This window comes from Oreochromis aureus, linkage group 7 (assembly GCF_013358895.1).
Source record: "Oreochromis aureus strain Israel breed Guangdong linkage group 7, ZZ_aureus, whole genome shotgun sequence".
NCBI lineage: Eukaryota > Metazoa > Chordata > Actinopteri > Cichliformes > Cichlidae > Oreochromis > Oreochromis aureus.
This window is the reverse complement of record NC_052948.1, coordinates 47,039,607-47,064,657: the sequence shown is the minus strand read 5'-3', so window position 1 is coordinate 47,064,657 and position 25,051 is coordinate 47,039,607. Positions and strand designations below refer to the sequence as shown.

General features: G+C 38.6%; 1 protein-coding gene across 1 annotated transcript; it reads left to right on the top strand.

The window, feature by feature from the left end:
- The first annotated feature begins 466 nt into the window (after window positions 1-466).
- LOC116331833 (maltase-glucoamylase, intestinal-like) lies at window positions 467-24,821 on the top strand. Its single transcript, XM_039614919.1, has 48 exons — window positions 467-503; window positions 856-976; window positions 1,443-1,528; window positions 1,780-1,900; window positions 2,471-2,580; window positions 2,741-2,892; window positions 3,664-3,835; window positions 4,013-4,112; window positions 4,366-4,478; window positions 4,580-4,705; window positions 4,822-4,953; window positions 5,200-5,319; window positions 6,322-6,435; window positions 6,598-6,682; window positions 7,064-7,181; window positions 7,750-7,921; window positions 8,743-8,859; window positions 9,546-9,700; window positions 10,146-10,230; window positions 10,376-10,432; window positions 12,157-12,281; window positions 12,454-12,542; window positions 12,779-12,828; window positions 13,076-13,258; window positions 13,743-13,877; window positions 14,652-14,858; window positions 14,958-15,112; window positions 15,577-15,745; window positions 16,289-16,385; window positions 16,698-16,810; window positions 17,394-17,519; window positions 18,076-18,204; window positions 18,364-18,480; window positions 18,602-18,664; window positions 18,743-18,859; window positions 18,952-19,042; window positions 19,146-19,284; window positions 19,981-20,114; window positions 20,310-20,344; window positions 20,556-20,672; window positions 21,002-21,150; window positions 21,656-21,740; window positions 21,923-21,979; window positions 22,124-22,248; window positions 22,561-22,649; window positions 23,236-23,285; window positions 24,055-24,222; window positions 24,368-24,821. Exons 2-48 carry the CDS (start codon window positions 856-858, stop codon window positions 24,443-24,445), a joined length of 5,448 nt encoding a protein of 1,815 aa, XP_039470853.1. The 5' UTR covers window positions 467-503; the 3' UTR covers window positions 24,446-24,821.
- Window positions 24,822-25,051: the final 230 nt, after the last annotated feature.

Genomic DNA, 25,051 nt, shown 5'->3' with positions numbered 1-25,051 from the left:
CTATATTCCAAAATTTCTGGTGTAACTATTCAACTTACCAACTGAGTGCGTGAGAGTCTATGCTCATTTGCTAATTATAGAAAAGTGGTACTATGTCTTTTGCTTAGTCATGGCTTACCGGCTTACATAATGCATTGAATATGCACAATAATCTTTAGTTAAATTCTAACCACAACCATGTGCATGCACAGTGTGCATGATAATGGGATAATTTTATTAGCCCGCTAAGCAGATTTTAGGTTAGACTACTTCTATCGAATGATAGATGGTTATCTGGCTTTTTATGGCTTTTGGGCCTGCATGAAATGCACGTACACACACACACACACACACACACACCCACCCACCCACCCACCCACAAACACACACACACACACACATACACACACAAAAAAGTAAAGGGGGTTGAGTCTCTGTGACAATGCACAACACTCCCTCATCCTCTGGTTTATAAGGGTGCTCCTACTTTGAGCACTTGGCCCCAACCTGCGGAGGGAACCAAGGTAAGACCACAGAGGCATGCTGTTTAGCTGCTCAGCTCAAAATACTACTAATTATACCTTACAGTATGGAGGAGAATACACTCGCATGAAGCCTGATGAAGCCTGATGGGTGCATCTGTAAAGATTAGGCCAAACCTGTTGAACACTGTCTTCAATTTCCAACTTTAGGTTTATTGTAGTCTCTCATTCTTTCTTTACTATAGAATTTTTCTGAATTAAATTTCTGTCTCAGTTTTGCCCTTGCAGAAACTTCAAGGTTGATGCAATGAAAATGTAAAATGTTAAACTTGGGTTTTAATGATTATTGGCCTTTATAGTATTTTGTTCATGTTCATTTTTGTGTGTGTGTTAGATGGGGAGGAGACGCTTTTCTGGCTTAGGCATGACCCTAATGGATCTGTTCATGCCGATGACCGCAACTGCAATCACCTTTTTAATTCTGTCTGCCACCACAGTATCTGCTGTCAAAGAGGGTAGGTGGACCACCGAGGCATGTCACGTAACTTTAAATGATACCTCCTTTGAATCAGGTCCTTCATCCTGACTGCAGGCAGACAATATGCTCATAGGATTAATATCTATATACCACAAGTGCATATTTTCTAAATCTCTGTGATGTGTCTTTTAGTGTAGGTAGTTCTGTTTGCACATATAAAAAATTACTCTTACTCTGATTTCAGCATTTTAGTATTTTTTTGTGCCTTCTTTTTCTTTCTTTTTTTTTTATTGTTTTCTTATATATCTCACTTTTTGTTTCTTCTTTACCCTTAAAATATTAAATTACTTATGTCTTTGCATCTTTGATCATGATTATAGTTCCCAATGCTCATATCAGTGCTCCCATATTAATTTATACTGGCAAAATTGCAGCATTTACACTTTAAAATGTTGATTTCATTGCTTGACTTTAAGGAGATATTTCATCTTTTTTTTTGCCAGGAGGAACTAAAGCATTTGTCGCTACTTGTCCCAACATTCCTCTGGGCGAGAGAGTAGACTGCTTCCCTGATCCTGGAGCTTCCCAGGTATGAGCCACCATCGTTTCCTAGGGTACAAAGTAATGTGTATGGGTTTTCCCCCCTCAAAGAGCCTACACATGAAAAACCCCATTATAATTAGTGGGTAAATACCAATGCTGTTTTTTTTTTTTGCTTGCATTGCTTATAATGTCTATTTAAACATTTGCAGTGGTGACAAAAAGCAGTAGAAAAAATAGTCGTAGCATTAGTGACACTAATGTGGATAATGATAATGACAACATCAATACACTGAACAGGCGAAATGTGAGGCGCGTGGATGCTGTTGGAGCCCACGGGATGAGAGTAACGTTCCCTGGTGTTTCTTCCCAACCAACCATGGATACACCGTGGAATCACAGGATTCATCAAGCCCTTACGGTAAAACGCTTTCCCCTCTTTTTATCCTGCACTCATGTGCTCACTAACAGAGGAAAACTAAGTGGCCTTCTAGTTAACTGCCTCTTACTCTTTCAACTTATCTATCTTTTCCACTTAATTTTTCTTTTCATTTTTCACTTTTTTTTTAATATAAATGTGGCATTATTGACAGGTTTTTCTATTTTCTGACTACGTACTTGATAAGCTCTGTACCCTTTTATGACTAAATGACTAACGCATATAGTTTGAACAGATTCCCATATTAATTCACCTAAAGATTTTAATGTGGTGCTGCAGCTGAGGAATGAGACTGATGAACATTTGCTTATAGTGAATCATTGGATCGTTAGGTTTTTGTCTCTAATGCTACAATGTAAAGTGCACTGGGACACTGAGACGACTGTTTAAATGGAAGCATATAAATGTAACTGAATCAAATTGAACTGCTGCTAGTTGTCTCAAATGATCACCGAATGTATTTATTGTATTATATATTATGTCATTGTGGATATTATGTGGATGATATATTAACCTTCTTACCTTGTTATTGTCATCTGTTTAATTTTGCAGTTCTGAAAGCAAACCTGCTAAGAATGGACTCTCCGTCTTTATTCGGTGGGGAGATAAAACAACTGGCGCTTGAGGCAGAAATGCAGACAAACAATCGTCTCCGATTTAAGGTGAACACTGACACCGTATCCAAATCTGCAACTTACGGATATATTTAATGGTCAAAGGATTTGGATTAATCAAAGGATGTTTAATACAAAAATAGCAATATACATGAGAAATTGTTACCGTAGCCATAAGATGAGGCCTGACTCCTTTCCTGTCCCTCAGATCTACGATCCCAACAGTAACCGATTCGAGGTCCCCCATGAACACATCAGCAGCCTTCCCAGTAACCCATCCATTCCCATCAGCAGCACACTGCAGGTCACACAGAAACCCTTTGGCCTTACTGTGCGCAGGAAGGAGAACCAGAAAGTTGTGTAAGTAATCGCTCTGCGTAGGTGCCCTGTGTACTTGTTGTGATGGTTGGATGTATATACATATGGCTGCACAAATAAAGATGGATGAGGATATTCCTTTGTTAAAGCATGTTGAGATTATAACTTATCCGAATTATGTCATTTTACACAACAGAGGACAGAAATGTACTAATAGATTAACAATGATTCCCATCCAAGAAGTGATTACTTTAATGGTGGTACAGGTCATGCTGCTGACTCCGCAGTGATCAAGTACTTCTCAGATAAGATAAATACAGATAAACAGAAAATGGAAGTGGAAGTGTCAGCAGTCTGGCTCTTTTAACAATCGGTGTCTTCTTTTGAAGACTAGAGAAATGCTACCCAGACGGCTTATTAGAGGTTAAGGGGCTGGCCTGTCTCTGTCTGTTTTTCCTTCTTTTTGTTTAATTTGTTCTAAAAACTCATCTCCCAGAGTTCTTATGTTTACTTCTAGTTCCATTTCACTCTCATTCCCTTACTTAGTTCACTTAAACATGAAGTCATAACTCTGAGTAATCATTAATCTTTAAGTTAATCATTAAGGAAAATATCTTTGGTGTAAAGCATTTTATATTGCACTTATGTAACAAAACAACATAATTACTTAAAGTCAGCATTTTGGGCATGAATACATATTTTTTAGTGTTCTTTGTGTCACTCTTACCTGCTCTCCCTTTCCCCATATCCCAATGCATCAGTCTTTACACTACCCAGTGATCATTTAGTCCTTTGTTTCCTCATTACATTCAGGTTCGACACCACAATCGCTCCACTGGTGTTTGAAGATCAGTACATACAGCTGTCTGCCAGACTTCCATCTCATAATATTTACGGCCTCGGGGAGCACGTCCACAGGCAGTATCGCCATGACACCAACTGGAAAACCTGGCCAATTTTCAGCAGAGACTCTTTCCCTAATGGGGTGAGGACAGCATGCACATGTTGCATGTGCTTCTTACCAGTCTGTTTGCCTTCTCATAGGGCCTATAATTGAATGCCTTGTAAGCTTATTATTCTGTGTAGTCACCCCTTCAGTTTCAGTAAGTGTCCCACATGCCTCTGTTGTATACTCATTTGTCCCACTGTGGCTTCTCTGCAGGGAACAAACAACCTCTACGGACACTATCCCTTCTTCCTCTGTCTGGAAGATGAGAGTGGAAAGTCATTCGGGGTCTTTCTCTTGAACAGCAATGCCATGGGTAAAGACACATTCACACAAATGCAAGAACACACACTAGCAGTTGATTAAAAACCAACAGAAAGTGTAAAAAAAAACCCCAGCCCACACATGCATATTCTGAAAAGGTGATGCTTTTTCAAAAAAAAAAAAAAGAAATAAGTTAAAATAACCTTTAATAGTCCCACGCGTGGGAAATCTATGTGATTTATTTTTAAAACACAACATAAACTTATATTGCTATGATTAAACTACTTTTTTCTGTTTGTTTCCAGATGTGACACTGCAGCCTGCCCCAGCTGTGACCTACAGGACAATTGGAGGGCTTCTTGACTTCTACATTGTCTTTGGTGACACACCGGAACAAGTGGTGCAGGAGTTCCTTGAGGTGATTTTTCTAAATGCAAAACATGTGGGGCGAGGTTTCTTGTTAATACTGTTGTGTGGCTCACTAATTACATTAAAAATACGTCCAATTATGCTTTTCAGCTCACTGGCAGGCCCGTCATGCCTCCCTACTGGTCACTGGGATTCCAGCTTTCTCGGTGGAACTACACCAACCTCGACATAGTCAAGGAAACAGTGGAGAGAAACCGTGCCGTGGGCCTCCCATATGTAAGATTCAGCCTGTTTGAGTTTTAAAATTCCTTTTATACATCAAACTCTCATTTGAGAATTGAAAATTGCATGTACATAGCATATGAATGCAGTGTTTTTTCTCTCTCATGCAGGATGTCCAATACACAGACATAGACTATATGGAGAATAAAAAAGACTTCACCTATGACAAGCTTAACTACACTGAACTTCCTCGGTTTGCTGACTATCTCCATGAGAGGGGGCAGAAATACATCCTTATCCTGGTAAGAAGTACTTTGTGGGCATATTGGGTGTATTTATGTAACCTATAAAAATAATAAGAAATCATACAGAGCTTCAAATCATAAACAGACATCAAAGTGTTTAAATCATCACTTCTAGCATACAGTAACATTTGCTACATCAGCAACACCAAAGAAGAAATGAAAATGACGGCAGTCGTGTAATTTTTATGAATTTATTGATTTGATTTGAGCATATATTCTTATGACTGTATCATTTGTCCCCAGGATCCTGCAATAGCCACCAGCAAGAGGGTTGGAGATGCTCCATATGAGTCTTATGACCGTGGGACTGCGAAGAATGCTTGGGTCACTGAATCAGATGGGAAGACTCCTCTGATAGGAGCGGTGAGCTACATTAGTGTACAAGCCTGATATTCTGATGCATCAAGCGTATTTGATTAGCAGCACCTGGCTGCTACTTACTCTGTTAATGATATCAAATACCAAAGGTACCACTCCTTTTATGTACTTAATCTTTTTTTTTTACTATATATTTACTATATGTTACTATATATGGTTACTATATACTATTATGTCCTTTTTGTTTTCTTTTTTTTTGTTTTTACCTGGAAGACCAGTACAACTAGATTATTACAGTACCATCATATGATATTGTTGTTATTGTGACACAAAGTCACAAATTTAGTAGAAAAATACATGCCGTATACACCATGTGTTCATTCACCTGCATCCGCTTGTCTGGATCAAATGTATTTGTGTTACTTTGTGGTTTATGAGTACACACATATGTGTGGTTTGTGCTTTATTTACATATGTTGTTGTCTTTTGGCTATAAAAACAAAGGTGTCCGCTGCGGGACCTCTGCTGTTGCTGCCTTTGTAATGAGGGAGATACATAAACAGACCTGGTATTTATTCTGCTTTTACAACGGGCAATAATTGCTTGGAAAGAACAAGATAAAAGCCTTTCCTGGTGGCATAACAATGTTGGCGTGCGTTCGTAACATCACAGCAGGACCTCACTCAAACGGGTGAACATTTCTGCTCAGTTAAAAAAGATGAGCATAAACAGAGCAGTGGGGAGAGTGGCGGATTTAAGGAAAAGGTTATAAATGTAGACAAAGACAGGTGCAGAGAAAGGGTAGGTGCAGATAGATTTGTCACTCAGATCTCATAGTTTTGGCTGTTCATGCCATCTCATGTTGTCTGCATATATGTTATTGTGTAAACTAATCTCTTTCTTTATTAAACTCGTGTTAAAAAAGCTGTTAAAGGTTTCTCCCAAACCTGGAAGGTCAGGTGTATAAACAAAGCACTAGAATATGAGTTACGCCTCAAAGTTTTAGGGTTTTTTGGTAAACATCATCTCACATTCTCTCCCTCCAAGGTGTGGCCAGGGGAGACTGTATTTCCAGACTACACCAACCCCAACTGCATCGATTGGTGGGTGGATGAGTACGAGCGGTTCTCCAAGGAGGTCAAACATGACGCACTTTGGATTGTAAGTCAGTTGTAAATGCATAAAATGAAGGTATTATGCACACAGGGGCTGCTAGTCAAATTGTGGGCTGGACATCGGCACCAATAAAGAAGCACCGAATAAATTTTACTCTTTAATTTGTTGTCTTTATTTACAAGGAAATCTTCTCATATGCATTTGCAGGACATGAATGAGGTTGCTAATTTCAAGCAAGGATCAGCAAAGGGCTGTGATGTTAACAAACTCAACTACCCTCCCTACATTCCAAGTAAGAGACTTTGTTTTCTATGTTCTGGTCAGCCGTGATAATGCTACATATTTTATGAAATAGGATATATCATAGAAGTGCAGCTGAACGTCCAACAATAGCAAACATAGTAAGTTCATCAGGCATAGTGCATCCCCTGTGAAGAATTCTGAAAACGAATCTTCTGCCATGTCTTTTATTCTGACTGTTTCCCAGACAGGAAGATCATAACTATGAAAAGCAGGTTCCCCTGATGCCACCCTTTTTATTGCCCTCCTTCCACTTCCTATTAAAGTATACAGTACATCAATGCCTATCTCATTCTTTCTCTCTTTCTTTCTCTGCATCTTGTATTCTCTCTTTGCTTCTTATAACTTTCATCTTATCTGTTCTCTCCCCCAGAAATTTTGGATGACCTCATGTACAGTAAGACTCTGTGTATGGATGCCAAGCAAACCTGGGGCGACCACTATGATGTCCACAGTCTGTATGGCTACTCTATGGTCCTGGCTACTAAGAAGTGAGTAAACAAGCAGTGTAACATACATAATCTTCAAAATCAAGTGATGTAGAACCAGAAGTTACTGACCCATGGTCCTCAACATGAGTTTAATGATCATTTATGTACATAAACCTAGAAAGGAGCACTGGTATGAGAATGTGGTAGGGGCTGGCAATCAGTTAAAGAGTGATTTGTACAGACTGCCTGAACAAATCACTCTTCAGAATTGTAGTGGAATTTATGAAAACAGCTAGTTGATTGCACAGATTTATTTAATTTATGATAGATTAAATATGTTACATACTGTGCAATTTGCCTTATCTCTGAGATTGTGCTAAAGGTGCTAAACTGGCTAAATTTCAAAGACTCATGAGTAAGTTATAGCAACACACAAATTAATTTTGTTTACTTTACATCTCCTAATTCTCATTTCTCTAAAAATACAGTATTACCCCTCATATCCCCTTTTGATATCTGTTTCTCTGTTACTTGTGCATTCTTGCTTTTTTTGTCCCCCTGTCCTTTTGTACCTGAGTGACCCGGCATCATCTGGTTGTCTCTTTTCTTTCTTCTCTCCATCCCACAGGGCTATGGACCGCGTGTTTGGAGAAAACCGCTCCATGATGCTGACCCGCTCTTCCTTTCCAGGTGTGGGGAAATATTCAGGTCACTGGCTAGGTGACAATGCTGCCACCTGGAATGACATGAAATGGGCTATCCCTGGCATGCTGGAGTTTGGGCTCTTTGGAATACCCTATGTGAGTAGCAAACCTTCAGAAAAGGGCAAATGTTAAATGTTAGCTGACCAAAAAGCTTTGAATATTAGCAAAAGAAAGATGTTTTTTCACTTTAGCAACATATAAAAGTATGATAATAACATTAAGCATTATCACGTACATATGACATGTGCAGATGCATAGAATAGGTAAAGACAAAAATAAAACAGAGGGTTTCACAAACTATTTCACTGACACAGGTATACCTAGTGCACAGATTTCAAACAACAGTAGAAAAACAGTGAGTCAGATGTACACACACACACTTCTCCAGCTGTGCACATCAGGCATTTGCATATACATGCCAGGGACTCCTATTGGGACTGTATCACCGCAGCCTGCCTTTTAGGTGTCTCAGAAGACACATATAGAACACAGGGAAAACGGGATTTGGATCAATTCCCTCCCATTGAGCCTGCTGCAAAATGTGACCAATAAGTAAATAATAGAAAGCAAACAGTCTCTGCAGAGTGGCCTTTGAATGCAGTCTCTTTTTTGGACTCAATTGTGCAATTAATGTAAATAAAGATTACAACCCACAGCTACTGCCAGTAAATCTCAAGTAGATTTAACCAAGATCAAGAGAGACATTTCAAAAGACAAATAAGGGGCTAAGTTATCACATTGGTGCCATTTTTTGCTACTGTAATCTAGAAATCTTTCATTATCAAATCTGTCTAAAATCCCTGACATTCCCTGTTCTCGGAGTTTGTCAAATATCATTCGACTTTCATTTTTCCAATACAACAAGATACACTTAAATTGGCTGGTTTTGGCTAAACGTCGATGTAAATGTATTTCAGATCGGAGCCGACATCTGTGGTTTCTTTGACGATTCCCCTGAAGAGTTGTGCCGTCGCTGGATGCAGGTCGGCGCTTTCTATCCCTTCAGTCGGAACCACAACGCTGAGGGCTACAAGGTACTCTAAAGGCACCTTTTTCTCTCACAGGTCTTATATCAGACGTTTACTTTTTGCCTGTTTGGTCTAAAGTGCTGCAGGGTATACACTTCATTTCATTTCATAACACTTTATAGGTGCTGTAGAGCCCGAGCAGCTAAAAGCTTTGCATAGCTGGGGAGAGACAGTTGAAGTGTGGCCTTTGCCCTAATCATGGCACTCATCACATCCCATACAGCTAGTCCCAACACACAGACAGACGCACAAACGGGTTACGGGATTAAAAGATCACCCAGATCTGATTAAGGACCGCAGTCTGCCCTCACCACTGTCACTGAATTAACATCACACATAATTTGTTTTCGTTTGCTATTTGTCTTTACAAACTTTGCCTCTGGGTCACTCAAATGTAAAAAGTAATTAAAAAGCTTAATGTAAAAGTAATTTTGTGATTATTCATTATGAACAGGCCTAATGTGTATTTGTTTGCACTACCTCACCCGTCCTTTTGACAGCTTTATTGCCACTCGATTCTTCTAATTCTCTACTCCTTCTAAAATCCTCTAGTTTTTTACTTCCCTCACCCCTTTGCTGTTGATCACTTTTCCATTAGTTTATCAGTAAAACCCCCACAAATCTTTGTTTTCTTTTTCCCATTACCTCTGCTTTATTAGCCCCATCCCTTTAATCCGTCTTTCTGTCTCCAGCCTCAGGATCCAGCTGCATATGGCGCTGACTCAGTACTGGTGGCGAGTTCTAAACATTACCTGACGATACGTTACACACTTCTGCCTTACCTCTACACAATGTTCTACAAAGCCCACACCACAGGGGAAACTGTTGTACGTCCCGTCATGCATGAGTAAGTCACTCAGTATATTGTCTTAAATCAATTTAGTACCAATTAACAAAACAAAACAAAAAATAACGATAATAATGACATAAAAGTAATGGATTGTAAATTCCACGGGAGACTGAACACAAAAAAATGATTGATTACTCCAATAATTCAGTCATTGTAAAACATGGTGGAAAACTTTTGGCATGATCAGCCGATGTAAGGACACCTAAGATATGAGGCCTAAACTGAAAAACACAGACAAATTAAAAAGAGGTGTCATCAGCAAATAAAGACACAGAAACAATAACAATATCATTTTTTATCATTATAACAAAGCATATATTTTTTTAAAGTTGGTATTAAACAGTGGAACATTAAACATATAAACCTTAATCAAAAATATATTTTAGTCAGTCATGACATGATGACGGATATCTAATTTCACTTGTATTCTTCCTTGTCGTAGATTCTACTCTGATAGTGAAACCTGGACAGTGGATCGCCAGTTCCTTTGGGGAAAACACCTGCTCATCACACCTGTACTGGATCCTGTAAGTGATCACACACATGCGCACAAGCACACTCTCCTACTCATCTGTTTTCTTCTTTTCCTTCTTGCTCTCTCTGCATTTATATACATAAAATTGTGAAAATGTGAAAATGGCTAAAGACGTCTTTTGCTCTTGTGTTGTTCAGGGCGTAGACGTGGTGTGGGGATATGTACCAGATGCTTTGTGGTATGACTACGAGTCGGTAAGAACATTTTCTGTTTGATTAAAATGTTTCCTGTAAAGCACGACTATTTCCTTTAGTGCGATTGTCTTGATAAATCTCTGGGAAAGAAAATGCAGTTGTACAATTAATTTAATTTGCTCACTGCAATACTTTTAAGTCAAATTCTTGCTTGTTTTCTGGAGCTAAGTTCACTTTCAAAAGTTGAAGTGTTTTTAGCTACGATGGCCATACATCAGACAGCAAAATATGAGTAGCTGTTAAAATGTAGCTAACCCAGTTATCGAGGTAAAATAATAAAATATCTTCAATATAAAAATCCTGTTGATCTGAATCAGCACAATAAGTCTTGGTAATACAATAGATTAAAAAAGAAAAAGATCAGATAGATGGGGGAGGGGGGGGTATCATGTTACACTGTGACAAAAACATGTTTCACATGAAAGTTCTTTGTTTGAGATTGTGAGACTAAGGCGATAAGACAGAGTGGGAGTGAGAACAAAGAGCAAGAGAGAGGACAAAGAGAAGAAGGAGACAGAAAGATAAAAGAGGTGTTAAGTTCCTTCTGGGCCTTATTTAGGCATCACGGCGGCGATGGAAAGTATCCACTGATCAGATGAACGATTACTCTGGCTGTCATGCTGCTGGACCCTTGTCCTCGGTGGTCCCCTGTGATTATCTGGGTAGGAAGATAGAATCCTGGAGGAGTAATGATGTAGTGAAAGGGACCATGAAAAACAAGCTACAGAGCAAAGAAATACTGCAAAAACAATTCAATAGGGAGGCGAATGAAAAGAAAGGGTAAAAGTTGGACAGCACGTTACACAGAGAGAAAACCAGAAACAAAAGAGAGATGAGAAAAAGACAAGATAAATGAAAATTACAGCATGGAGAAAAGAGGAAGATGCCAGGATCAGCCAGCTAGACTAAGAAGAGGAAGACAAGGCTAGAGAAGACAATGAGGGCGAGATAGGATTTGAAATCGCTTGTAGAAGCTTCACCAACTCCAGCCCACACACACACACCCGTACTGTACTGGATAAAATCATGCACACACACACACACACGAAAACACAAGAATACAGAAAACAAGAGCATCTAAAACTAGAGCATCACAAGAGAGAAAAACCGGACATGTAGAAGGAAAATTAAGATTTTACTTTAAACTGCTGTGAGCATGTAGGTGATTAGATATTAGATATTAACTGTGCTCTATGTGGACCAATAAAGAAATGAATGGAGGGACACATAAAACAAAGCAAAACAAAGAGAGCAATGTGAAGTTTATCATCATAATAATTTGAAAACCATTTTAACACCCAAATATCATGAAGCCTGTCATCTAAGGTGAGACATGGGCTTAAAAGGTGACTGATATATAATGAGGTCCAGTGTTATTCAACATAATGTAAGGAAGTCATATATTAGTGCTTAGTTCACTTGTACAAAACGGACCAAAACAGCTACTCTACAAATCATAAGTCTTTTATTGATTATAGTGTGCTACAAAAGAGATACTTAATTATTATGTCTTTTTTTGGTTGATACGCCCCTTCTAGTTTGAAACTGCAGTTTGAATAACAATGACTAACAGATTTAAGGGATCAGGGCACCCTGATTAAATCGACAGTGAACTAAAACACAATTAAAAATTCATATCTAAAAATGAAAAGTGCATTCCATGGATTAGCACACAAGAGGGAAGTTAGGGATTTAATATTTTATTCTTCTGTCCTTCTGATCAGATGCAAAAGCTAACAGTCCGCAAAACGCACATGGAAATGTATCTACCAGCTGACAAGCTTGGATTACACATCAGAGGTGGAGCTATCCTCCCCACACAGGAACCTGAAGTCACCACCACATACAGGTACACACACACACACACACACACACACACACACACACACACACACACACACACAAATGTGCGCATAATTTTATACGTCACCAGTCTTAAATTTTATTGGATTATATTCATTGGATTACTTCATTTATTCATATGTTTGTAATTTTACATTTGTTTATGTATATTTAACTAGCCGGCGTAACCCAATGGGTTTGCTCATTGCTCCTGATGACAACGGCAATGCAGATGGGGAACTATTTTGGGATGATGGAGATTCCAGAGGTATTATCTCTTTTCTCATCTTTTGCCTTTTTGTTTGCAAATGTGTTTTATCTGGGGGACTACAAGTTTGTTTGTTTGTTTTTTAGCAAAAAAGTTAATTAATTGATGTGACTCTGAAATCACTTTCAGTTGGCTCACTCGCATTAACAAGTAGAAGTGAGCCACTTTGCTGTGTACCTGTGAATCACTTGTGTTCATCTACTTAGACAAAGATCTGCACATCCTTCTCTTTACAGATACAATTGAGAATGGCAACTACATCCACTACAAGTTCTCTCTTAACCAGGTCAGTTCACCTCACAAAACCATACAGCACTTTTTCAAATCCAGCCGACATGTTCCTTTCAATCTGCACTAAAGTTCAAAGTTCAAAACCACATGAGAATTTTAGCTTTTCCAGTCCATAACGTGCATTTCTTGTATGTTAACATTACTCGAGGGCAACAGTGAAAATAAATGCATGCTCTATCTCTTAAATCTGGGATGATGTTTAGAAGGTCAGATTGTGTGATTATGTATCTACTGCCTTGCAGGGAGTTCTGACTATGCAGGTGACCCATGCCGGTTACAATGATCCGAACGATCTGAAGTTTGACAACATCACTATCCTTGGAATACCCGTTCCTCCTGTGTCCATCTCTGTGACTCATGTTGGCACCACAAACTCTACTACCACATTAGAACCCAGCAACATCCACCACGATGGAGACAAGAAGGTAAACACATGAATGTGCATAGACATGATTACGTACAAAATAAATGTAAAATAAAAACAACATTGCTGGGGTTTTTTCATATCGCGGGAAATTATGTTCGCATAATAATTAATAAAGTTAATGTACAAAACACATGGTGTAATAGTGCTAGCAATGCTAACAACATATTAATGTTACTCACATGTCAGCAGAATGTATATTTTAAAATACCACACATATATTTTTATCTCCAGTTGAGCATCAGATGGTCAATGGGGAGGCAAAAGTGAAAGAAGATGTACGATATTATTGTAAGAATAATAATTAATTATTGTAGGAATAACTAATTTAGGAACATTACAAATGATTTTGAAATGAGAGGACAGCCATCATTAAGCCCACATTCTATCTTGAGGAAGCAGAGCTCACTAGCACGGGGAAATTTGAATTCAGAGACGGCTCAGAAACGATCACTGCAAAAACATTTTCCTCCCTTAAACTTCAGGTGCTCTTCCTGCGTGACCTCAGACTGACCCTCGGGGAGACCTACGTGTTGGAGTGGAACGTGATACGCATCGACTGCCATCCAGAGGAAAATGCGGATCAGGCTAACTGCGAGGCCAGAGGCTGCGTCTGGGATGTAAGTAAAAAATGGTCATATGCTCACATACCCTAATGTTTTCCTAAAACACAAGATAGATGCAAATGACAAAGAAGTATAAACCTTTTCAAAATAATTTATTAAGCAAGTAATTGAATCCTGTTTTTAATTCAAAATAAAAAAAAATAATTCTAAACTTTGATCTGAACTGTTTATGGTACATGACACCTGTTCATACTGCCATAGTGTCAGAATCAGGTATCAGGTATGAACAGGTAGGTGGGAGAAGCACCAGTCATGACTGGAGTGAGACGGGTGCATATTCAGTTCATTTCAGTTCAATTCAATTCAATTCAATTCAATTCAATTCAATTCAATTCAATTCAATTCAATTCAATTCAATTCAATTCAATTCAATTCAATTCAGTTTTATTTATACAGTGCCAAATCACATCAACAGTCGCCTCAAGGCGCTTTATATTGTAAGATAGACCCTACAATATTACAAACCAAGACAAACCCCAAAGTCATATGACCCCCTATGGGCAAGCTATTTGGCGAGAGTGGGAAGGAAAAACTCCCTTTTAACAGGAAGAAACCTCCAGCAGAACCAGGCTCAGGGAGGGGTGGCCATCTGCTGCGACCGGTTGGGGTTATTACAAATGAGATAATGTTTCAGTTTAAACCTTTGATGTGTTGCTTTTGTGACTATTGCTTTCAATTTGTTAATTTTGTAGTGCGTCTCCCAGCGATTTTAGAAACAAAGTTGCATATATTTAAAATCTCTATGCTTTCTTTTATTTCCCTACGTAGCCAATTACCAGTGGACAAGGCCCATGGTGCATCTATCCTCAAGACTATGGTTACACTGTCATGTCACTAAGGGAAAGAAGCTCGGGCATGACACTTGACATCACTCGGAACAGGAAGTACAGGAGCAGCGGTCGTCCACAGTCACGGGATATTGACACACTCCGTGTTGAGATTAATTATCACACCGGTGAAATGCTGCAGTTCAAGGTCTGATTTTGCTCATTTATTTTTTTTTTGTTCAGCCAATGCTGCATCTGTATTGATTCTACCTATACGCTAATGCAATAACAATTCCTCCGCATTCAGATCTTTGACCCAAACACAAAGCGCTATGAGGTACCAGTGGGATTGTCAGTTCCTGCCACTCCTGAGACTGATGAGAACAAGAGGCTTTACAAGGTCGCCATTGTGAACGAACCATTCGGCATCCAAGTCATTAGGAAAAGCACGGGAACCGTAATGTGAGTATCTTGGCTTGCATTTCCAAAAATGTTGGAAGTTGGCATGCTCTGAATTGATTGTTGATTTTATTTGTTTTCACAGAGATTTCCCCAAATTTTCTGAATCTTTTGATATTATGTACTGAGGATGATCTTCAGTTTTTGCAATTTTACATTGAGGAACATTTTTCTGAAATTGTTCCAAAATTTGTAGAGACAGTTTTTTGCAGATAGGTGAACCTCTGCCCAACTTTACGTCTCAGAAACTCTTTTTATTCCCAATCATGCCAGTCTGCAAGAGTACTTCGTTCCAAAATATTCTTCCTACTGCTTATTTTTACTACTGACTTACAGAGAATTTAAACTTCTCTAGTTAAATAAAGCAAAGACAGGCAGAAAGGGTGAAATTATTTTGTAGATATGTCAAACATATGGTGATTAACCCCCTCCCTCTCTCTCCCTCACTCCTCTGTTGCATTTCTTAGCTGGGATTCGTCTGTGCCAGGCTTTACCTTCTCAGACATGTTCATCCAAGTGTCAACTAGGCTGCCATCTCAGTATGTTTATGGTTTTGGGGAAACAGAGCATCTCACTTACAAGCATGATCTCAACTATCACACCTGGGGCATGTTTGCCAAGGACCAGCCTCCTGGCGTAAGTATCACACTAACACGCATACTGTAACATCGCACATGTGCATATGTATCTGCAAACAATGTAAAAAACTGAGTGCTGCTCTCTTGTTGACAATATTTAGTTGTTATTTCTACTCTTGATGTAGAGGTTAGAATATAACGTCCCTGAAGGTAAAGATTATTCAGGCATTAGTGTGTTTCATCAAAACCGGTTTCATGCTTGCCATATACAAGAGGACCCTGCACTGAATATCTTTAGCAGCACGAGCTGTAGAGGCTACAGAGATGACTTGTAAAGAACCTTCCAGAGGATTTAAAGCACATTCATGACACTTTGATGAGATTCCGTCGACATGAGAGTTCACCATCACACCATCATTTTATCTGGTCTGTCCTTGACATTATCAGGGGTACCATTGCTAAGCTTACAAAATAGCTCCACAGGGTTCAGACAACTGTTAAGGGCTTCCTGGAGTAGAATAAAACAGGGGAGGGGCGTGCTATAGTACATATTAAACATGGTCCACACTTGATGCTCACTTTTTGTGTGTCTCTGCTGCAGTACAAGATGAATTGCTATGGAGTCCATCCCTTCTACATGGGCCTTGAGAACACAGCTGATGCTCACGGTGTGCTGCTGCTAAACAGCAATGCAATGGGTAAGCGAAATACACACACATCACGTGGAACTGATGCATAAACTCTATTGCCGGTCCACTTTTACATCTACACATACTCACACATGTGCAGGTGTTGCTCTGATGGGGAGACATTTGCAAGACCAACATAACATAATAAGCTCCTCCACGCTTTTGTTTTCATCCCATGAAACATAAACAGATGAACATGCATTACACATGCCGTTATATCCATACATTTCTCACGAGGATAGTAACTCCTACTGTGAATTTAATGTAAATTTTAAAGTAATACAAGTGTCACACAAATGTCTTTTTTCCTTTGTTTTGTAGATGTGACCTTCCTGCCTGATCCAGCTTTAACCTACCGAACTCTGGGTGGCATCCTGGATTTCTACATGGTCCTGGGACCTACGCCTGAGATGGTGGTGCAGGAGTACACTGAGGTAAGTCTTCTGGACTTCTGGTTTGTTTGCGTCTATGTAGATTGTGGAATATATCACCATGGTAACTTGTGTCGTAGATTTAACCAGCTCCAGAGCAGGTGATGCTCCAAATAAAATTCAGGGAGAAAAATAGATTCCTGTTGGCTGCAAACAATTTTATATTGTTCTGTAATTACTAATATATGAAACAGGATACCTATTTGTATTTGCTGACCTTAAATCAAATTCACATGTAGCCTAAGCTTACATTTTTATATGTTTTATTAATTTGCTCTCAGATGGTAAACACGTTTTTTGAGAACAGTTCACAGTCAGCATTTTTGCCAGCTTTCCTTTTTGGGCTCCAAATAGGCTAAATGTTATTTACAGGGCCCTGAATCTGGGCAGCTGTTGATAAAATGCAACACCTTACTTCTTCCTTCATTGTGCACTCTTGTTTAGCCAATCTAAACACACGTACACAGGCACAAACACACACACACTTAAACAAACACTTTACGGACGCTGTCCCATTTTCCTGCATAACACGCGTTTCCTTTTGCTGACACATTTTGACTTCCTTGTTTGTTTTTCTTCTTAACAGTTGATTGGACGACCTGTTCTACCTGCCTATTGGTCTCTTGGGTTCCAACTCTGTCGCTATGGTTACGCCAATGACAAGGAAATAGCAGACTTGTACAAAGAGATGAGGGCAGCTGGTATACCCTATGTAAGTTCCTGGAGAAAGGATGCTTTGAGATCAGTTGAGAACATCACCAAACATGAATACTGTCTGCAGTTCTGTGGCACAAACTATTATTCTGTGACAGAGCAAGTGTGCACACATATAATATTTGTCTGTTGTATATAAAATACATTGTGTGTTTTTTTACATTTATAATATCTTGTGAAAAAGAGAGAAAGTCTGCACAAAGCTGAATAATTAAATTCTTTAAACATTCCTCTAAAGGAACCTCTGATGATATATTAGGACATATTTGTTAATTAAAACCCAGCATATGATGCCTCATTGGGAAAAATCACCAATTCATTTCTGTACCAAATGTGAAGACATTTATATTAACGAATGTTTTGTGATTTAAATAATATTTCTGCATTTATTTTAAAATGTCGTTTAGTAATAAGTTTATTTTAAAAAAACAACTTTAATTAAAACGTAATTGTATCCACTCACTCTATAAAGTGCATTTAGGTGAACATGCAGCAGGATGTTCAAAGTTAGTTAAACATCAGTTCATTTGAGCTTGAATTGCTGTCTCTTCCAGGATGTGCAGTATGCAGACATTGACTACATGGAGCGTCAGCTGGACTTTGTCCTGGACTCAGAGTTTAAAGGACTGCCTGCCCTCGTTGACAGCATGAGAGAAGAGGGCATGAGATTCATCTTCATCCTGGTAAGGACATACTGTGATCTGTCCACCCAATCATTAGCAACCACAGGGCAGAAAACATAAAAGATATTTGAATGTGATGTTAGTCATTTGTATCTGCAAAGAATAAATGTTACTGAAAAACTACCACTGGACACAAGACTTGTGCATATTTATTTCCAGGATCCCGCCATCTCGGGCAATGAGACCCAGCCCTACCCAGCCTTTGAGAGAGGCAAAGCAGCAGATGTTTTCATCAAGTGGCCCAAACACATCAGTGATGGAATTGTGTGGGGCAAGGTAAGAAGGAATGAAAGGTTACATGAAGTTACACAACATATAGCTCAGTATGTAGTGTAATGGAAAAAAGAAAGGCTTTTGTAAACTGTGTTACTATGTCATTCGTGACTTTCTTCTACAGGTCTGGCCTGATTACCCCAACGTTATAGTAGATGAGAATCTGGACTGGGATACCCAAGTGCAGGTACATTAATTTCCATATTCACCTCGCCACCTTATATATCATTAATATGTGCCTAAACTTTAGACTTCTCACCTCCAGCTCTACAGGTCATACACCGCATTCCCAGACTTCTTCCGGCCACAAACAGCACAGTGGTGGCACCACGAAATCAAAGAGTTCTACGAGAAAACGATGAAGTTTGATGGCCTTTGGATCGTGAGTGTCCAGAAGTAGAAAGTGTAACAAAGGCACCTTTATACCTGATGTTCTTTTCACTTTCATCACCTGGACTTTACCTTTCCATGCAGGACATGAATGAACCTGCCAGTTTTGTCCACGGCACAGTTAATGGGAACTGTCTTGGTGATCCAAAACTAGAGAACCCACCATATATGCCACGTAAGGCTGAATGTTGTCTTTGTTCATCCTAATTAAATTACAATAATAAGAATAATGAGGTTATAACTCATTATATTTATCTACATGTGCCTGCATTTTGTAGCCTTGGAGTCCAAACATCTTGGCTTAAACCATAAGACTCTGTGCATGAACAGTGAACAGATACTCAGTGATGGAACGAGAGTCAGACACTATGATGTCCATAACCTGTACGGATGGTCGCACACCAAGCCAACCTATGAGTAAGTGAATATGCGATTATATATGTGCCAGTTTATGTGTGTGTGTCTTTGAATATCTACATGTGCTTTTGTGCATTATTGTTTTGTTTCCTGCCGACATCAGTGTCTTTGGGTTGCTGTTATTGTTTTGCATTTAAGAAATGCAAGTATAACCCATAAAAGGTTAGGTACTCTTTTTTATTATATTTTACATAATAGATATTAAGAATAGCATCCAGGGTATTTCATCTGAGAAATGCAAATCATGCCAGAAATTGTTTTTAAATATGCTGAAACAGACAAAATTGTCATCATAATCTAAATCCATAACTGGAATAAAGTCAAATTGCATACAGGTGAACAAAAATAATGCAAATGTAAGACTAAAAACTCATATCTTTCACCTTTTTTTTTTTTACCTAACAATGTGAAAATACATTTGTCCACGAAGTGAAACACTTTTCTCACTACAGAGAAGAATTAACTGCAGAAAAGGATACGCAGACGCTCAGGCTGTTAGCTTAGTTGCTTTATGTTAACATCTAGCAATTTAAAAAAACTGCACTTAATTGGATAATTCATTTCTATAATAAATGAATACCTGCTTTAAATGAAAGAAGACACTTTCATGTTATTCTAATTGCTAGGCTATGAATGCGCATCTGTGTGTTATTTGCATGTGTAAGGCAAATCTGCGTGTCCTTCTCCTTTGCACAGTGCCGTTCTAGACGTGACTGGTAAAAGAGGCATAGTGGTCACCAGGTCCACCTACCCCTCTAGTGGAAAATGGGCTGGACATTGGCTCGGAGACAACAATGCCAGCTGGGACCAGCTTTACAAATCCATTATTGGTACACATAAACATTTATTTTTAATTTTACTCTTCTGCATAAAACTTGTTGTTCATAATTGTTGATCTGAAAATATATATTTTGTCTTTAACACATAGAGAAGAGGTTAACATGATCCCAAACCCCTAAAACAAAGCAAAAATAAAAACACTAATCCTCAGTTTACATAATTTCCAATGTTTCTTTGCTCTACAGGTATGATGGAATTCAGTCTGTTTGGAATCTCTTACGTAAGTATCATCATCTCTCCTGGCTTTGACCCTCTGAGTGATCTTGTACTTGCTAAATAGCTTACAGTAGCTTAAATTGCATCACATTAGTAACTTGTTTGATTCGATCAAAGTGGACATCTTGAAATTCAATGTGAAACAAGATGCGATGTGTGATGTGATTCAACGTGATGCTTAAAAAAAAGACATTGAGTTTGACTCTCTCTTTCAGACCGGGGCAGACATTTGCGGGTTCTTTAATAAGGCTGACTATGAGATGTGTCTCCGTTGGATGCAGCTGGGTGCTTTCTATCCATACTCACGCAACCACAATGGCAAGGGCAACCCGGTGAGTGGATAAAATATGCATCCATAGAGATGTACTGGATTGTGAATTTTAAAATCAGCTTATTTGACTTTTTCAGTTTTATATTTTTGCACTCTGATCTGAAAATCTAAAGGTTTTAAAATGTATTTTTGCATTGGATTCAGTGCCAGCAATTGAATTATTCCATTATCTATGGATTTTTTTTACAACAATCTGGGAATTAGGAGTTTTTCTAGTGTCATGGACAGTCTGATGTGAAAATGTGCTTTTACTTATGAACTTTGCTTTTTTAAAGCTGACATTTTGAAACATTTAAATAATATTGTGTTTACATTTTTTTTTTCTTTTAGAGACAAGATCCTGTTGCTTGGGATAAACCATTCGCCGATGCAAGCCGGGATGTCCTGAACATCCGTTACACCCTCCTGCCCTATCTGTACACTCTGATGTATGAGGCACATACAAAAGGAAACACAGTGATCAGACCACTTTTGCACGAGTAAGCTTAGATCACAACACCCACCCACACACACACACACACACACACACACACACACACACACACACACACACACACACACAAACACTACTAACAAAACATCTTTGACTGGCTACAGATGTTCAGTTAAATGGGAGATAAAACTCACTTTATTTGGTTACCCATGAATTTTGTACTGAGTTTAAGAAATTTGCTCATGAGAATAACTAGAACTGGTAAGAAAGTAAGAATTGCACTTCTTTCACATCGGCATTTTGAAAGCTCTCTGAGCAAGGCACTGTGTGTGAGATGATTAGCTACACTTGGCAACTTCCAAATGTTAACGTGTGAAACTCTTTGAGAAACAAGATCAATTTAAGTGACTCTTATAAAAAGTCGCAGATGGTATTTAAGGAGCTGGCTGGCCGAGTCTGCAGGTTTAATTCGCTTTCATCTGGAAGCCACTGAATCCTGAATGAGTGCTTGAATAGTGAGGTTTAATGGCTTCTGTGCTGCTGTATCGCAGGTTTGTGGACGACAAAACTACATGGGAAATCTACAAACAGTTCCTTTGGGGACCTGCCCTACTTATCAGCCCTGCACTTGACCCGGTATGGTGTAACACACACACACACACACACACACACACACACACACACACACACACACACACACACACACACACACACACACACACACACACACACACACACACACAGCTGTTTTTTCCTTTTTCTTTTAAATTTCTACATTAGTGTTGGGATTGATTGTTTTTATTTGTGACTGATTTCAGGGAGTCACAAATGTGAATGGCTATCTTCCCAACGCACGCTGGTATGACTACCACACAGTAAGTATTTGTCTATAGCAATAACATTTAAAAGCAAATATTTGTTATCAAGGCATTTACAGAATGATTTTGATTAAAAGGTGCCTACCACACTCTACCTGTGCCTCTAGTACTTTAATAGCATTCAATTACTTCTTTCATCAGGCCAGAGATGTTGGAGTGCGTGGCCAAATGATTGACATGCCGACACCCTTGGACCATATTAACCTGCACATCAGAGGAGGATACATCTTACCCTGGCAGAAACCCGAGAACACTACATACTACAGGTGAGCACACATTATACCCCATACAGTTAGCTACAGGTCTGCACCCTGTGTGTAGTGTGATGTGTGTGCTTGTTTGTGGGTTAGTGCCTGTGCAGAGACGCAGAGAGAGAAACACATATTGTTTGTGTGTTTGAATGTTTTTAAGTGGGAGTGGGAGTGAGAGGTGAGACACTCAGGTGATGATCATTTTACAGCAGTAAGGAGATCAGATGCATCACCTCAGCAGGCCCCTGTTTGCTCTCAGCAGCAGGTTTAAACAGACGTTCTCCTTTAGATTTCTGCTACAAACATTTCCGCTGCTTTTTGTTTTAGCCGGAAGAATCCTCTAGGCCTGATCGTCCCTCTGAGTGACAGCGGCACCGCTGAAGGATCCTTATTCTGGGATGATGGCGAGGGAATTGGTAAGTGAAAGGTCCCTCTTAAACACCTACACCTACCAACACACCGAATAGCATGGGATTTGACATTTAATGTATGTATTTATAGAGTGATAATTCACACATGCATATACACACAAACACAAAGAACACAATGCTATTTTATTTTAACATTTTAGTAAATAAAATGTAAATACTTAGTAAATACTTCAACAAACATTCCTTTGGACTGCTATTAAAATTTAGAGTTACTTTTATAATCCCCAGTCCTGATAACAAATGGTGATTTTCTTGCTGTCTTATTTTCTTTTGCTCTCAATGCATTTCTTGCTTACCAACCAGTTCCATGTTCACTTATTCAATTAAACGAATTAATTATTCACCCTTGTGTATATTTACCCTGCGTAAGTTAAGCCAATTATGTACTTATTTTATTTAATTGTTATTGTTATGGCTCGTCGAGTCATTACTATGTTGCATAATTTCTATATTTTCTCCATTTAGTCAAATGAATGTCAACTCAAGTCTTCATTGGCACAAATTCTCACGTATCCGTAAGTTGTCTCTGTGTCAGTTATTTTGTTTTCACGGTCGTATTTTCTCTCCTCAGACACGGTGGAGACCAACAAATATCTTCTGATCTCATTTTCAGCACAGTCGGTGAGTTCATTATTGTGTCATTATTACTGTAAATGCACGCTTTAGCATTCAAAAGGCCAAAATAAGTGGATGTCAAAGGCTAACTGTTAGCAGTTGGTGGTTTGAAATCGTTTTTTCTTCAGATAAATTTCTAACTTTAGAAAATGTTTTGACACCGGTATTAAAAAATAGAAAAGAAAAGAGAAAAGAAACATTTTTTAGTGCTTTAATCATATAATATTAACACATTATTTTAATTACATCAAAGCAGATAACTGACCATTATTTAAACTTTAAAAAATGGTAACATTTAAATGATCAAGAGCAAAGGTATTTTGTGCTTACATTTTTGTGCCTTAAAATTAACATGCTTAGTCAGAAGAGAGTGAAGTGTTGTGTTTCTTTTTCCTCGACACCATTTAGTTAAATAAAACAATAAAAGCCACAATGCAGTCACTACCTGTTTTGTTGGGAAGTTTCTGCAAAAGTTCATGTTTAGCAGTCAGACAAGCTCAAAGCATTTCTTTCACAAACCTGAAAAACTTGGACATGATCTTGGAGTAGATTTAGTATCTGTTGCTACACCAAAGGGCTTAAAGTGCCTTCCAGTTCAGATTATTGTCCAGCATGTCATACAGTTACCAAAATGCTGTAAAACTGATAGCTGGTGGAATTTATTATTATTGTTATTTTGTTTATCAGTGATACAAATCAAATATGTGATCATTTGCACTGGATATATTTGGTTTTCATTAACCCTCCTTCTTGTCTCCAACCCTCTCATTTATAGAACACCTTGTCCAGTCAGGTGACCCACAATGGTCTGGCTACTGGTGATCGGCTGAAGCTGGGTGTCGTGAAGGTTTGGGGTGCAGGCAGTACTAAGATCACAGAGGTTACCCTGACTGTAGCTGGAGTGGCACATAATCTCACCCCAGAGCACAACGTTGACTCCCAGGTCAGTACATTTGTGGGATACTCATTTTTGTTATCATACACATCTAAACATTGTAGGTTTCTCTATTAAAATGTAAATAATTAAAGAGCGTTATTATTATCATTATTAATATACAGCCCTCTGTTTTCTCTGCCTCTTCTTATAGGAGCTGATTATTGATACCACTTCAAAGGATGTTTATGTGGATCAGCCTTTCATCATAACATGGCAAACCAGTGTCTGAGTGCGCTATTTGTGTTGACCTGTAAAAAATTGAGATATCTATGACTAATGATGGAGTAATTTAAATTAAGAAGTGAATATAGTCGTTGTCTCTGAACATGAAATGTGAAACCTCAGTTTGTACCAACTACAAGAGTGAAACCCTCCTGTTTACCACTGTTCTGCGCTTCTAAGTAAACATCAAGCTATATTTCAGAACATTATCCCATTCACCAACTGCTGTTGTTAAAATGTGCGATACTGCAGAATCAGTGATAAGAATAGGGGTTTAGCTGCTTGGGTTAAATAAATCCAAGTGCATTAACTGTATGTATTTGCCATCATTTGCATTTCTGTTCTGATAAACAAGCCACAAATAAATCAAGCAACTAAAAGTCTGTTGTTCTTCTCCGGTGTGCCTCTATCTTCTTGTTGGTCATATTAGCCAATGAAATATTGTTTGCAATGTCAGTTGTTGTGTAATTCATTAAGTTGTGGAGGAAAGAAATGCAAACCTAATTTACATGCAGGATCATTAATTTCACGATGATGTCCTGGCAAACAGTTACAAACATCTTAAATCTCTTTGTGATAGGTGGATATGCTTTGATTCATGTGAAAAGTGTGT